Source organism: Lissotriton vulgaris, chromosome 9, assembly GCF_964263255.1.
Source record: "Lissotriton vulgaris chromosome 9, aLisVul1.2, whole genome shotgun sequence".
NCBI lineage: Eukaryota > Metazoa > Chordata > Amphibia > Caudata > Salamandridae > Lissotriton > Lissotriton vulgaris.
In genome coordinates this window covers 785,680,662-785,696,784 of record NC_141697.1, presented here as the reverse complement: position 1 = coordinate 785,696,784, position 16,123 = coordinate 785,680,662, and the positions used below count along the sequence as shown (strand labels likewise).

The window sequence follows — 16,123 nt, the reverse complement described above, 5'->3', positions numbered from 1 at the left end:
AGGATGCAATTATGTGCCTCTCTGGTGGTTACACACACCAATATCTGCAGTGTATTAACTAATAGAGGTTTCATAATGAACGATAGTGCACGTCCCATTGATTAACTTACTTGCATTTATTTTTCATGTAAGCTCTGCATTATTTTACATGTCGTTATATCTGAAGGCGAAAGACCGAAAAGTGTTTTTTATTTAGCCCCGCCCCCTTTGCGCGCATCACAGCTCCCATACTTTAATGCACTTCGTCCACTGCCTAGACTTTATAATGGTACTAAGCCCAGAAGGGAATTAAAAAAATGGCTGTGTGTACTATTCGCGCACTGACCAAGGAAACCTGAATTCACCGCATTAACCCCCTGTCATAATAAGCCAGCTGGAGCTACTAAACATTCATCCGCTTAGGCCCCTGTGAAGCGCACTGTGGTCCGATGCCAGTCACAGCCCTATTATCCAGTCCTCTCCTGGCAGTTCCTCCCGGACTACCGCAAGTAGCAGCAAATGATGTGCTGATGAAGTCAAGACACGCTGAACTGTAACACAGCGAAGCATGATTGCTAGAGATGCCAGAGAGAACATTTTAACGAAAATTCTCTAACTGAAGGCTGAGGCCACAGGCGTCAGGAGTGCTGTTTTGTGCGCATGCTTCTCGCGCATGCGCAGTAACGTAAATATACAGGAAGTTTCTCTCTGAGATACACCCGCTGCCAGGGGCGACGGGGCTGAAGCGAGGAGAGAGCCGCCTTATCTGGAACCAAGAGCGTCCGCTATGGCTACTACCGAAGGCGGCAGAGAGAGGTGAGCATGAAATTGTGCCGTTTACTGATTTCAAATTGGAGTTAATTGCCGTGTTTTCAGGTTGTTTATGTGCGATACATCTTGTGTGCAGTTCAATGTGTTATATTGCAATACTTGTGTTGTGGCACTTTAAAAGTTAAATGAATAAAGCAGTTATGTACATGCAACGTGATTTATTTCAGTCATGACTCACCCCTGCGCAATGTAGTGGTGCTTTGGAATGAATGTTAAAACACCTAAAGTGTTTATGCAAATTTTACAATTAATAATGCGTAGGAACAGCGGAGCTTCATCCCAGTCAGTGCAATCATTCTGCAAAGTCTGTGACCGTCTTTTTAACCTGTTGAATATATACATGGGCGCGCGTGTAGAGATTTAAAAGCGCTATGAATTTAACACCGAAGAGCCAGACCAGAAGAGCATGCATCAAGTGACATGGGCTGCCTGTCATCAGTGCTGTGCGTGCACCTGTGCTCATCTTTGCTACCTCTGACGGGCTGCGAAAGATAACAATTGAAGCACGGGGAGGTAGGGCTTGACAGCCTAACTCCTAGTACCATGGACAGACAGAGCATAACTTGATGTTTAGAGGCTGTTCTAGGTGTAGCTGCTCTCCCATATGTGTCTGAGGTTGACAGCCAGGTGCATCCACAGTGTTCAGCAGGCTTCCTGGGCCGCATTCATACTTTTTCAGACCCACAACTGAGCCCCTGAGTATCAGTGTGGTATCCTTTGTATTGCATTAAGTGGGCTGTGGAATGTATAATGAAGGTTGGAATGTTCTTATGTGTTCTGTGTTGGGGAGTTCTATGTGAGTCAGTTGTATGCTGACTGGCAGACTGTTGGGACTTGTTGTGGTTGTTAAGCTGCTCCTTCATCTGTGGAATAAACTTACTACAGAACCTACTTGGAAATCGGCTATCATTCCAACTTGCATCATATTCCCATCCTCGTCGCCAATATGATGTAAGTTGGAATGATGGCCGATTTCCAAGTAGATTCTGATATGAGCACAGATACAGGTGATCATTTGATTGTCTCTGTCTGATAGAGACTTTACCACTAAATGTTTTAAGTTTAGTAATTTGGAATCCATCCCAGCTACGTAGAGGGCATAAGTGTTCAATAGCCCCACCTGAATATTCAATTTATCCGAATGATAGTTCTGGGAGCTGGTTATGTTGTCCATCAAACTGCCCCATAGCTCTGTTGGATCCTCTGCTTGTCTTGTTCCCACATAAAGATTTGTGTCGTATTTAGCTAGTAGGGATAGATCAGCTGAATTAAGAGGATTATTTATAGAATCGGAATTCTCCGATTTATATGGCATATGTGCACACTCAATGTCTATTACCTCCGGGATCAAAGCCGGTTTGAGGTCAAGTTGGATCTTCCTGTTGTAGATATTGGACTGAAGGGGTTTATTTCGAATCCACTTTTCAGATTATTAGGGCTTGAGAAGGCTTCTGGTCTCCTTTTTTGGTAATTCGGGTCCCTATTGTAGTTAGATAAAAAACGCTTTCTTGGTTACCCTGTGGAGGAGGATAGAAATACCTCACCACTTGTGATTGACTCAATATCTTATAATATATTAATCACCATGTTATTTTCATTAGGGCTAGAATCCAATTCCACTCTGTCTGAGTTTGTGCCCTCATTTTCATTGATTGCAATCCTTTTAATAGATCCATTGCTAGCTTTAGAGGTTGCCTTTGTCCTGTTATTGGTTCCACAGTTTGTACTTCTAGACTTAGTTGCTATAGATGAGGTACAAGGAGCATGAACTTGAGTTTTTACGACTAGTAAGTGGGAGCCCGGCACCTGACTAGAGGCTGTGTTTACTTTAGATGGCTTTTGTGGGCTTATGCCCGCTACTGTGTACTTATTCGCTGAGTCTTTACCTGGGGGATGTTTGCAAATAGGTGTTATTGTGTCCGATTTTATATGGCTTATTTCTTTTGGTTTTGTGGCTTTGATCATTTTTATTTGCGATCCAGGATCCATTTTACTTTCCTTAATCTCCCCCAAGGATTTAAAAAAATAAACAATAGTTGGCTGGAAAGCCTCATTATGATTTTTTGGAAGATTCTCCTCAGGAGCACTGGAGTGGTAACAATTTAGAGAGCAGGCCACAATTGTTGCCGGTGAGTTTGTCCTTTTTAGGTCTCGCCTGACTCAGTGAATGCGCTAGTCTGATGAGACTTTTAGTAAGGGTTCAAAAAATGCTACCATGCTCAGCCTAGAGCTACAGTGCATGTGCGCGGGCGCGCGCTTTGGAGCAGAGGCACCAAATGGCAAACCTCGTCATGTTCATGAAGCGCCCACGATCCCTATTGCCCGTGATCACTTTCGCTGCGCCCCTTTGATGTTCTCGTTCAAAGAACATGTTGTGTTAATGCTTTGATGCTGCCCGTTTGACTTACAACGTGCTTTCTCTTTCCGCAAACTCGATGTTTGTGTTCCTTTATTTTGAGATGCTTTTAGTATTACTGTGACACATACAAACACACACACAACCACAATCACACCCACACACACACACACACACAACCACAACCACACACGCTGCCACACACAGAACCACGCACACAACCACACACACAAACAACCACAGCCACACAAACACAACCACCACACACACAACCCCACACACAACCCGAACACACCACAACCACACCCACACAACCACACACACAACCACACACACACACCCAACCACACACAACACACAACCACAACCACACACAACCACACATACAACCACCCACACAACCACAACCACACACAACCACACACACACACAACCACACACACAACCACACACACAACCATACACACAACCATGACACACAACCACACACACAACCACATCTGCACACACAACCACACACACAACCACACACACAACCGCACACACAACCTCACCGTCAGTGCACACTTTCACCAGGCACAGACACCATCAGTCGGCAGTGCACGCTTTCACTGGGTACAAACGCCACCAGCCATCAGTGCACGCTTTCACCGGGCACAAACACCACCAGACGTCAGAGCACGCTTTCAACAGGCACACGCACACCACCAGCCGTCAGTGCACGCTTTTACCAGGCACACACACAACCAGCCGCCAGTGCACGCTTTCACCAGGCACACACACCACCAGCCGTCAGTGCACACTTTCACCAGGCACACACACCACCAGCTGTCAGTGCACTCTTCCACCAGGCACACACACCACCAGCCGGCAGTGCACACTTCCACAAGGCACACACACCACCAGCCATCAGTGCACAGTTTCTACAGGCACACACACAACCAACCATCAGTGCACACATCAATTGTTAACGCATCCACAATTAACTATTGTAGCCAGGGCCGGCGCTAGGCATGGGCTGGGCCTCACACTCTACCTGCCAGGATGGGGCCCCGGTCGCCTGCACAATGGCAACACCCCACCAGTCCTTGTGTACCCCTGCTGGGAGGGCCCCCTCCTAGGGCGTCAAATGGATGTTGCGGAAAGGCCTAGGGGAGGGGGACACCTCTGCAGGGAGCCCATAGTCAGCACTTTAGCCCAAACAGGTTTAACTCCGCCCCCAAGTAATTCTCACACCTTCCGTCCGGATCTTCAAAGCTGATCTCAAATTGCTCCTCTTTCCACGACACTTTCAGAACTAATACTGTCATGCTCAGGCCCCTCTTGGAAGTTCACTCATGGTAAATTTGTAATTTTTTTTTTCCTGTACATTCCTCTCTCCTGCGTGCTTTGTTGGATTTTGTGTTTATGTAACCTTCATTATTAGTTTGTAATGTTGTATTGTGTTTCCACTGTTCTCTTGTAACTTAACTGGCTCTATTGTACAGCGCTCTGACACCTTCGGGTAATGACTGCGCTTTATAACAGTGCACTACATAAAAAAAGTAAAATAACAAAAAATGGGCTGTACAAGAGGTGCTTGGGGTGGCTGAGAGGAGGAGCTGCGGCACAGGTGGAGTCTGCACAAAGCAGCTTCCCCGAGATCAGAAGGTGTCACTTATGTACATTTCAGGGGCCGTGCACATTCCCTTTTGCCCAGGGGCCCAAAAATCCTAGGACCGGCCCTGATTGTAGCAATCGCAGTATGGCGCACTTTACTTTTAGGAAGTTCTGGTGGTGAGATGCACTCCGCTTTATCCATTCTTAATCCTTGTTTTAACTGATTCCACTTTGCTAGCGTGCAAACTTGTTTTGCGCTTCGTCTCGTGCGCTGCCATCAAAACCAATCCAAGGGGGGAACTTTTTTACAAGTACCACCAAGTCGCACAGCCATACACTCTGTATGAATCCAATGAATTAATTCCAACCATATTTAATCTTCTTTTTTAACCAATATTTCATCTCCGTTTTTAATCCTTCCTCCTGTTTAAACCGTAGATTCAATTCATTTTATCCATGCGATTTTCAATTTTCGGAGCTGTTTGAATAAACTTCAGGGCACAGGTTGATTCCACACTTCATGATATTTATTCATAAAAAAAACCCAATGCAAAAAGATGGATTACCCTGATTAAACTTTCCCACAGTAAATTATTTACACATGACCGCATTACCAAACGTAACCTCACGTAAACAATAATCAGCAAAGAAATACACATGAATAAGAGTTTAAATAATACTCATGAAAATAAGTTGTGTACATCGATAGCTTTAATTTACCAAGAGGCATATCGGAATTATAAAAGAGGAATTTATTGTTTACGTGAGGTTACCTTTGGTGATGCGGTCATGTGTAAATAATTTACTGTGGGAAAGTTTAATCAGGGTAATCCATCTTTTTTTCGAACATGAAGAGATGCATGCTGGGACAATTAGTTACTTCAGCAGCGTGAGTAAAATCATGGCAAGGCATATGGAGAAGGTTGTAGCGTGCATAGAGGGAGGGAGGAGTTGAACATCTGATACTAATTGGGCGGGGTGTGGAGTTGGTTTAATAGTTTCTTTAGACAAAATGCTTAGTTAAACAGAATGTTAATGCTGCGGCCGGCTCGGAAAATGGTTATGCTGTAATTAAAGAACGAACCCGTTGATGAGAACCATGGCTTGAAAGGGGTTCGTTTTGATGAAAATGCGCACGTCATGGTAAGAGCGAACGTTGTTAAAGTCGTTGGGCAAAAAATAAGAGAGCATGATTTCATGTATTAGGGATGTGTTACAAAAAATTATCTTTTAACATGACTGCAGACAATGATTGCTGAAATGGTGACTTCTTCAGTATATCACAGGTATATTAGAATGGAGAGCCAATAATTATGGCATATCTTGGTGTTTAGTTCGAAGACCTTGGGACAACATGAGATGTACATGTATTGATGTAATGCACAATATGAATGAAGTTGGGTTTAAGATTAATAGTTATTTTGTTTATATTATTTTTTAGATGCTCCTGACGAAGGGATTATTTTATACCGAAATGCATTGGTTTTTTTAATGAATAAATATCATGAAGTGTGGAATCAACCTGTGCCCTGAAGTTTATTCAAACAGCTTCGAAACATGGATAAAATGAATTAAATCTACGGTTTAAACAGGAGGAAGGATTAAACGGAGATGAAATATTGGTTAAAAATGAAGATTAAATATGGTTGGAATTAATTCATTGGATTCATACAGAGTGTATGGCTGTGCGACTTGGTGGTATGTGTAAAAAAGTTCGCCCCTTGCACTTTACTTTTAAACATATTCATCTAAAGCGCAGCATGCCACAATTACTACAAAAAAAAAAAAAAAATGTTGGCCTACAATTTATAGAATTTTGTCGCAATTGGTATTGCAATATTTAGCAATGCCAATAGCTCAAACTTAATTAATGTGAGACCTATTGCATTGCAAATGCTTATTTCAGTTGGTATGCCTGACCCTCCACATATTATCTTGTAATCTCCTTTACCCAGTTTCTTTTTTCATTGCTTTGTATGCTGTTGAAGGGCTGCCCCACGGTTGTTCAGCTCACTGAGCAGAACACTTAATGTGTTTTTGCAGTTGAACACAGTAGGACTTATGAACTGTTATTTAAATGGAGGTGGGCCCAAGATTCTCGCAGTGCTGCTTGTCTAAACCGGTCGAAGTGGCCAGAGTCAGACCGCAGCATCGTAACGAAAGTAGAGCCCCCCCATCCTGCAAGGCCCATCGAGGGACCCGCTCCGGATTTAATCCGGAGTTCTTGGGCCTGAGTACTATGCTGAGGGGGCCCCCTGCAGCGCATGCCCTTGGCCCATTGATCAGCTCTGATGTGCTGCAGCCCTGTTCTGCCTTGACGCCCCCCACCTCCTTATCTGAACAATCGCATGCTTGCAACTTGGCTCTACATGCAGAGAATCCTCCCCAAGCCTTGGATTGTATGGCATTGCAGGCCGGGGGGGGTCCTGATCTGTGCAGTACTGGGCCGAGTTGGCACAAGTGGAGGGCCCCAGCCTGAAGTCGGGCCTTGGAGGACCTGAACCCTTCAATACATTCCTGCTTTGAGCGGGTGTGTCCTCTAAGAGGCAAAGACACACCAAGCAGTTGCTATGGGACTTGCTGCCTGAATTGACTGAGGGCTGAGAGCTGCGTGTTTTGAGAGGTCCCCGACCATTCTGAATTCTTCAGGCGGCATGGACTGACGAGCACCTGGTGAGTGTGGTGGCCCAGACAGACGGAAGCGAGGGAAGGAGTGCTGAAGCAGGGAGTTCATCTGTTTCACTTCCTCTGTCCCTGGGGTGGCTGGGGTGAGTGCTCTGGAGCGACTTACGTGGGCCACTTTTTCTTGGTACTGGAACTGAGCTGAGGCCAACCGCCCCCGCCCCCCCGGGAATTTGCATCTCATATGTAATGCTGTAAATGACCAGCCTCCCTAAGAGGCGCAGAACCCGCTGATCGGCTTAGAGACCTTGATGTAGCTGACCTGTGCAATCCTTGACATCCTTTGCACAAAGTAGGTGGCGCTTGGCCCATGGACTTTCTCTGAGGGATACTGTGCTGACCTCCCCCCTTGCTGCCTATTATCTGTGACCCACCTCTGGGCCTTGAGACTCTGCGGGGACTGCTCAGCTCTATTGTTGGTGAGGTGTTCACCCCCTCCGTTTGGGGCCTACCGCTGTGCTTCCTGCTAGAACACAGCGCAACTCCCTCTGCTGGGATGTGGCCGGACTGGGATTCGTGGACTGCCTTTTCTCTTGGCCTTGTTTCTGCCCTACGTTGTGAGAGACCCACCTGGGAGTGACTCCCACTGCCCGGGGATCTCAGGGACGCCTGATTCACCGTCTTTGACCCCCTTCACATGCTGCAATGCACTCCCTCATTCATCACGAGATTGGCTGCTCATGCTGTTGAGTGGCTGTGGCAAGTGGTACATTCCTTTGCCTCTGGCAGTGCCCTACATATTCACCACACCCCCACCCTGGGGAAGAAGAAGACGGTTTGTCTGGCAACTTCCCAAACTCCCATGGACTTGCAAATGGTCATCTCTGCTGCATTAGGGGTGTAGTAAGTGGCTCCTCATCAACTGCAGACCTAGCCCCAATCCTCCAAGCAATTCAAGCTTTGTAAACCGCTATGGAAACCAAGATTGGAGAAGTGCGCATGGGTGTGGCACTACTCCACCAGGACGTCAGAAATGCTACAGCTTGGATCACAGAGGATGAATCACAAATTTCCAGGGAGGAAGATGAAGTCACTTCCCTTGAAGCCCAGGTCACCGACCTTCTTACATGCTCATAAGAGCTGCACCGTTGCGCTGAGGATGTTGAAAACCGGTCCCAGCGCAAATAATGTACGCATAATTGGCATCCCTGAAGGGCTGAGTCTCTGCAGGTTGCTGACTTCCTGGGGACATGGATTAAATTCTGGATGCCCTCGGATCAACTATCCTCCTACTTCCCAATCGAGAGGGCTCATTGAGTTCGGACTCCGAAACCTCCCCTGGGCGCCTCTCCGAGACCAATGATCGCACTAATCCTGAACGTTAGAGACAGAGATGCCCATTCTCTGGGAGGCCCGCTCCTGAACTGAAATTTGTTGTGCCGATGCCAAAGTCCTCCTTTTTCCTGACTAAACCCGAGAAGTGCACCAACAGCGCCATGCATACATCGAGGTTATGCAGAATCTCAGGGCAATGGGGCTCCAATATCGTCTCCTATTTCCTGCCAAGTACCATTTTATCCACGCCAATACATCGTATTTTTTTGAGACTCCAGAATCCGCTTGGTTATGGCTCACAGAGGAACAACCCCTTCAAGCTCATGCAGAGGCTTCGCCTCGAGGGGCCGGAGATGCGGGCTGCCTGGGCATCCACTGCCACCCAAGCCACGACAATACCGTACCCGTTCCCGCAAGAGACACCTCGCCAACCATTTTATGTCACCCTCCATGTCTCCTCCAGTGAACTCTCTCCCTCCTTGTCGAACCTCTCTCCCTTTGCTCTGGCATGGGGGAGCAAGAGATGGATGTGGGGGCACCCTTGTACATGACGGCCGTAGTACCTGCTGAGAACCTGCTGGATACCAATCTTTCCCTAGTCAAGCACTGTGATATTTTTAGTGTTGAAAATCCATGGGACCAAAGTCACATTCTCTACTGTACGTTGTTTCATTTACGCCAATCACAATCTCCTATCTGCTATCAGTGAAGGAGAACACCATGTATAATTACCTTCCTGAAATGTTACGTTCTCTTCTAATTTTCCATTTCAAAGCGCCAGATGCTTCTAGGGTGGAAGTATGCGATGGGGTGGATTTTTAATTCAAAGCTGTTGTTATTTCTTGGATATTTTCAATTTGATTCACCCAAATTTGTCTCTTGTTTACAATTTGTTTTTATAAAAGATTGTTGATCATGAATGTGAATATTATGACCATGTTTTTAACCTCTTTTTACCAATAAATTTGTATATCCTTTTTCATATCTGTATGTTCTCTTCATAGTGGGTTTACACTGATAACTGTGGGGGTCCTTTTATTTTGGCACCAGTGTGGATGAGATATGAATGGATGGTAAGAAAGGTGACTTTTAGCAACATTGATCCAAGGGAATTCTTTTTCTTACACCGTTATTTCAACTGTTACTTCTAATTTGTATTAACGCCTGTTTTATATTTTCAGGTCCACACCCTCACATATTCACATCCGATGCTCTGCGATGCACCCGTGCTTCTAGCCCCACATCAGAAGAGATGTCTCCTCTTATCTTTTCTTGATATGTGCTTCACTATTTGCCCCTGTGATGTTGTCTTTACACACTTTGTCCTCAAACGTTAACAGCCTCTTTGGCCGGGTGAAGAGCGCTGCGGTCCTAACCTTTGCCCACCACTTTCTCCCTGCAGTTCTCTTGCTCCAAGAGACTCATCTCGTGGGGAATAGTTTCCCCTTTCTTAGCACGTAAGGGATAAAATAGGATCTTTCACTAAGGGTACTTCCGAGGTTCCTACGGGGTGTCCATCCTGCTTTGGCGATCCTTTCCCCTCTCCGTCTTCGAGGCAATTTGTGATTCACAGGGCCGCTTCTTCGCACTTACCGGAATGCTTGAAAGGCCAAACAATCCACTTGCAGAGTGTCTACGCTCCACCCACAGCTCACATTACCTTTTTTCATGATCTTTCTAAGGCCCTCTTGGACCTCCTGCAGGGTCAGACGATAATAGATGGAGATTTTAATGTGGTCCCTGTTTCAAAAATGGATACTACCGAACCTCCCTTCGGTGTCCAGGTGCTCTGGTGCCCGGCACCTTTCTGACTGGGCCACTGCATTTGGACTCTGTGATACGTGGAAAACCTAGCATCCAGGATGGTGCCATACACTCACACATCTTCTGCACAGCACTCCCATTCCTGTATAGACCATGTCGTCCTGCCAGCCCCCGACTGTCGCACAATTTCCCATGTCCAGATTCTTGCCTGTGGCATATCTGATCACACTCCTTGGTTCTTCCAGAGAAGGTCTATGACCCATGTGGCGTCTCCATGCCTGGTAATTGCAGGACATAGACTACGTCCAAGCACTACGTAAAGAACGTATCATGATAATGAGGGCTTGGTTGACACCACTGGTACTCTCTGGGCTGCAAGTAAAGCTACAATGTGGGGGAGTGCTAAAGGATGCATTTATGTACAGGAGCGCTCCTGCTCCCTGCACATCACTTAATTGGAGGGTCGTGCCCTCCGCTTAGTGGCTAAGCTCATGACAGATCCTGATGATGATATCCCCCGACATCTGGCTCTCCTCCATGAGGAGATTTGCCTTCAATTCATAGAGGCTACCAAACATCCATGGCATGCCTCAGAGGCCAGGATCAACGGATGGGGAGACAAAAATGGGAAAGTGCTATACTAACTGCCTCTCACCACTGCGTGAATAGGATTATGCCGGATATCATAGATAAACCCGGTGCTTCCTTCCAGTCCCTTTTTGAAATTACGCAGGCATTTGCCCATTACTACCATCAGTTATACACTTCCCAACCCAAAAGAGGTGCAGCCTTCTCTGCTCAATTCCTCAATGACATTCCTTTCACCTGCTTCTCTCAGTCTGATGCTCAGGCCCTGTACGAGCCCTTCTCGGTCGAGGCAGTAGGAGCGGCTTTATCTGCGGTGGCAGCTGGGAAGAACCCTGGTCCTGACAGGTTCCCTGCGGAATATTATCTGGCACTTTGGGATAGTCTCCTCCTGCAACTCCTGGCCCTCTATGAAGAAGTAAGGGGACTAGGCACTTTTCCTGCAGAGATAGATACTTCCACGATCGTGGTGATCCCCCAAAACACAACCGCCGTCTCCTTCATGTGCTGACTATCGCCCAATATCCCTAATCAATGGAGACATTAAGATCTTTGCAACCCTACTGGCCTCAAGCAGGTCCTACACACCTTGGTACATCCAGATCAATTTGGTGTCGTGCCAATTCATAGCACGCGGCACTGCCTTCGGCGGCTTCACGTGACCTTTAAAAAAAAAAAAAGTTTTAAATAAATCGTATGCAGTGTACAGAAACCGCATCAAAAAACACATGTACTTGATGAACAACATAACAACCTGTGGCTATTTTGCACATATCCAACAAAAATGACAAATATCTGAGCTTTACTGCATAGTGAGGTATCATACATGTAAGCGAAGGAAAATCATGCGTAATGATCTGCATTTTTGGGAGACTTTTCTTGCTCAACAGACCGCAAGTATGGCAACAGGGCTCACAAATATCGTTAGCCTAGAGGAAGCAGGAAGTTCTTCTGCATATAACACTACATTTTCCTGGCAGTATACCAGATCTTTAAGCCATTGTGTAGTCAAAGGCCTGGCTGTGCCCTCCCACTTCATTGCCACGCGCCTCTTGGCCAGGGGTAAAGCCACTCTCACAAATTTACCTGTCGCTCCCTTTAGGAATGACACTAAGCCCAGCAAACGCACATGAGGGGCACACTGCAGCTCAATATTGATCATATTAGATAGTCTGCAGATCACATCCGTCCAGAAAACTGACACCCTTCGGCATGCCCAGGCTAGATGCCAGAAGATGACACCCATATGTCGACATCGTTTGCATGCATCAGTATCTCTAAACCCATATTGGAACAATTGATGCAGGTATAATACGCCTGGTGAATATATTTGAAATGAATTATTCTCAGGTTACATTTTGGTTTGTCCAAAAGCTCTGCGTGGCCAGTCTAAGTTAATATAAACATAATGACTCAGTGGATAATTTTTCTTTTCATTCAATCCAGATTTCATATAGTAGAAAACAACATCTGCCTCTTTCTGGATGGAGTATTGGAGTTAAGTATAAAGAAGGGCCTGGAGAAATACTGCATGGTATTTGTCTGAGCACCTGATTCCAGGTTTTCTACAGAGGAATGAAGTTATCTTGTAGGATAGTCTTTGCAGCAGATTTTTCCAATTGGTATGGCCATTATGGTACTGTTTTTAAGGCTGACTGTAGATCGGTCTGAACAATTATGTCCCTCTGTTTCTCTCTACATTTCTCCATTGGAACCACTTGAGACAACCTCTCTCCAAGTGTGCATGAGATTTTCTTTTCCAGTTTTCACTGTGTATCTATAGGCAAGCATCGATTGAACCTGGTACCCGAGTTACCTTGTTGCCAGGTGCAAGTCAGTATAAATAGCTTGGTGAAGGACTTCTTGTTGAACAGTAATACTTTGTCTGCCTTCACTGATCAGGAAGTCCAGGGGTCCCTTTCTAGGAAGGACAGAATCGGTGCGTGAATTCTCTAATGCCTGTCTTCCCTGGACCGGAATCAAGCATCCTAGGACCGGTTTCTGGCTATCAGCCGTCATCAGCTAGGATAGCTTGACTCCAGTGGCATAGTAAGCATGGGACCCACTTCTGGGCATACCCTTCCCACATAGGGTGAACAGCAAAATACACAAGATGATGGAAGGAATGTTGCACATTGGCAGAACATTCACCCCCAGTAACCGATCTTGGTTTAATTCATCGTTATTTTGCTCACCACGCCACCCCAGTTCAGACATGGCCATATGCAAATCAGTCTTGACCCTGTGCCTCATGGGAACGGTCCAGCCCGAACTGCCAAGCCTTGTCTTCCCTGGACCGGAATCAAACACTGCTAAAATGCAGTCCACAAATATTTTCTAGAAGAACAATTTCTTGACCCACTTCTGTAAATTCTTGGGAATTCAATAAAGCCGTATAGCTGCACTTAATACAAGGACATATGCCATGGGTGCACTTTTGAGACTTTCTTTAATATTTGGGCCTCTAATTTGGTCTGGCATTGACCATGACCTTTTGAGTTTATTAAAATTCTGTCTCTCTCTCTGTATCGTCTGGCTTCAATGTGAGTGACAGCATTCTGCTTTTTCACAAGAAGCATATTGGCACACAAAGTAGTTTTGTTCAGTGCCAGTAACACTGGCAGTGTGTGCTTTTTAAGACGACAACAACTTTTGCTTTTGCCAATGTTTGTTATAATGGCGAGGGCCCAGCAGCTCCCACACCAATAAGGTTTTACAAAAGCCATGCGAAAACAAGTCACACATTTACAAAACTAAAAAGCTGACCACCAATTTCAGACCTGTTGGCTTTGCCAATGCTAGTTTATTTTTGCCTCCCATAATGTTATTGAAATTGGTTACACTGATTTTCCATTATGAATATTTTTGGGAAATACTAGTATGCATCAACATGTTCCTAAATGATGCTGCAAAGAAAGGGTACCTAACCTTTTACAGTGGTTAAGCGAAATGTTTTTTTTCCTGCTTTCATTTTTTGTATGAATATTTATTTTGAAAGCTGTTTCTTCAGGGTCCACTTCTTGAAAACTGCAACCGCGACTTCCCCATTGACTTGCATTGAGTATGCGGCTGTGTTTCCAATTTGCATACGGCCTCCGTGGAGTCCCTGGGTACTTACAAAGGCTGGTACTGGGAAGTCTTCTGGGTCAAGTTTCGACTTTGGTCGCAGTTCACATTCCACTTTATTAGTATATGTTTTGGTCTCCCCCTGGAGACCACTGTGTATTTGTGCTACTCACCTGTTCTCCTGTTGAAATATTGTGTGTATTGTGTTTATATCTCCGAGTAGGAGATATATCAATGTATTAGTGAGTGTGTATAATAAATATTGCTATTTTTATAACAACACTGTAGTTCTTTTTTTGTTTAAACTGCGCTACGTGACTAGTACTGGTAAAACAAGCTGCTTAACACTGGACTAAGCCCGAAGGCTGCTCTCCACATCTACCACTTATAGAGCTTTCTAAGGTTGACTAAAATCAACATAAGGGTTGTCTGGATTAGTGCAGGGTGCTTCACTTAAATACTTGTGCACCATATACTAAGCCAGCCTCCTGCAAAGATGAATAATTATTAATCCCCAAATCCCCAATTGTGGTTACAGAATCTGCTAAATATATTTTTGGAGTTCTGTGACCACAGGGCTTTAGGTTTAAATGCTGCAAAAAACAAATTAATGCTCTTTAATAAGAATGTTAACAAAAGCTGTCCAGTAATGGCGAGAAAAGACCACTTGGAAAGAGTCTTTAGCTTTGATTATTTGGGGGTGACCTGTCAGACAAATTCAAGTCGGTCCACCAAATAATTCAATGTTTATGTCCATGCGATTCCCTTTCAAGACAAACTGAATTGCATTTTATTTTATTTTGTAGGCTCTACAAGAAAGAGAGGTATCATTTTTTTAAGCCCCTTTTAAAGCAGAAGAACGTTAGGCAGTGGCGAGTGAACTCTTCTTTTTAAAATCACTACTGACCCTTTCACATGTTTTTCACTAGCCTCTTTTCTCTGGGCCTGCATGAGAAAAAGGAGGGTGGGGTACTTGTACCTAAGGGCCTTGGGAAAAGTTATCATGTACTGTATATCAGAGTTTGGCTCACAAAAGGTTGTGGCAAAACGGTTCTTATTTTATTATCTCATCTTTTATTCTTATACAAGGGATATGAAGTATTTTAAGGACATGACATTGTAATAATGTATGTATTCTGTGCTTTTTTGATCTTTTTAAACTGATCGAATAAAGAAATAATGAATGAATGAATTAAAGAAGCCCCCGCGATATCCCATAGATCTAGGACCATTCTACGCTTTCAGAAGAACATATGCTCACGTTCCATCTCCCCAGCCTTGGAAGCCTATTGAGCGAAGGCCCAAAGCACCATATGTATTATGCTGAGGTTTAGGGTTACAATGATAGCATGAGGCACACAGTGACTGAGAATTCATTTGTCAGAGCATTGCCCTGGGTCCCCGTAATTATTTCCTTGGCCCCGCTTTATTTTGATACGGGAATGATAAGAGTATCTGATCAGCCGCACTCAAAACCACTACTATTCTGGATTCGTATCTGGACTACCCTGGAATTAGGCGAATATAGAGATTCCTTGAGAGACGTAAGGAATTTGGAACATGCCATGGAGATCCCTTGGTTAAGGTTTGTACGAGACTGGTGCAAAAAAATTGGCTTTGATGAGAATGTGGGACTCGCCTGAATTACTTTGTAAGACAGATAAGTAGATTTTAAAATCGACCTATTGGTCCCTAGTGTGGCAAGAGATAACTAGGAGCTCTTTTGGCCACTTATTGAGCAGTTCTTGGCATTTAAACCTACTCCGGCTTTTGAAAACTATATAGACATACTACACCACCGCTGGCCAAGAGCTTGTTTATCAGATTTAGGATAGGTTACTTGCCCCTTCGATCTTTCAGTAAAAATTGGAATAAAAACTCCTCGTCTTGTTCATGCCCAGCTTGTAGCACGAATTCTGAGTCCCTTGATCATGTTATGTTTGTATATCCTGAATATCATGGTGCATGCAGGAGAATGTTTGCGCC

At 44.9% G+C, this 16,123-nt stretch overlaps 1 protein-coding gene across 1 annotated transcript in view; it reads left to right on the top strand.

Moving 5' to 3' along the window:
• The first annotated feature begins 672 nt into the window (after positions 1-672).
• Positions 673-16,123, top strand: part of BBS1 (Bardet-Biedl syndrome 1) — a 591,426-nt gene continuing 575,975 nt past the window's right edge. The window contains exon 1 of the mRNA XM_086938512.1: positions 673-795. Coding sequence (XP_086794638.1) covers positions 767-795 — 29 coding nt within the window. The 5' untranslated portion in view covers positions 673-766. The remainder of the gene's footprint in view (positions 796-16,123) is intronic.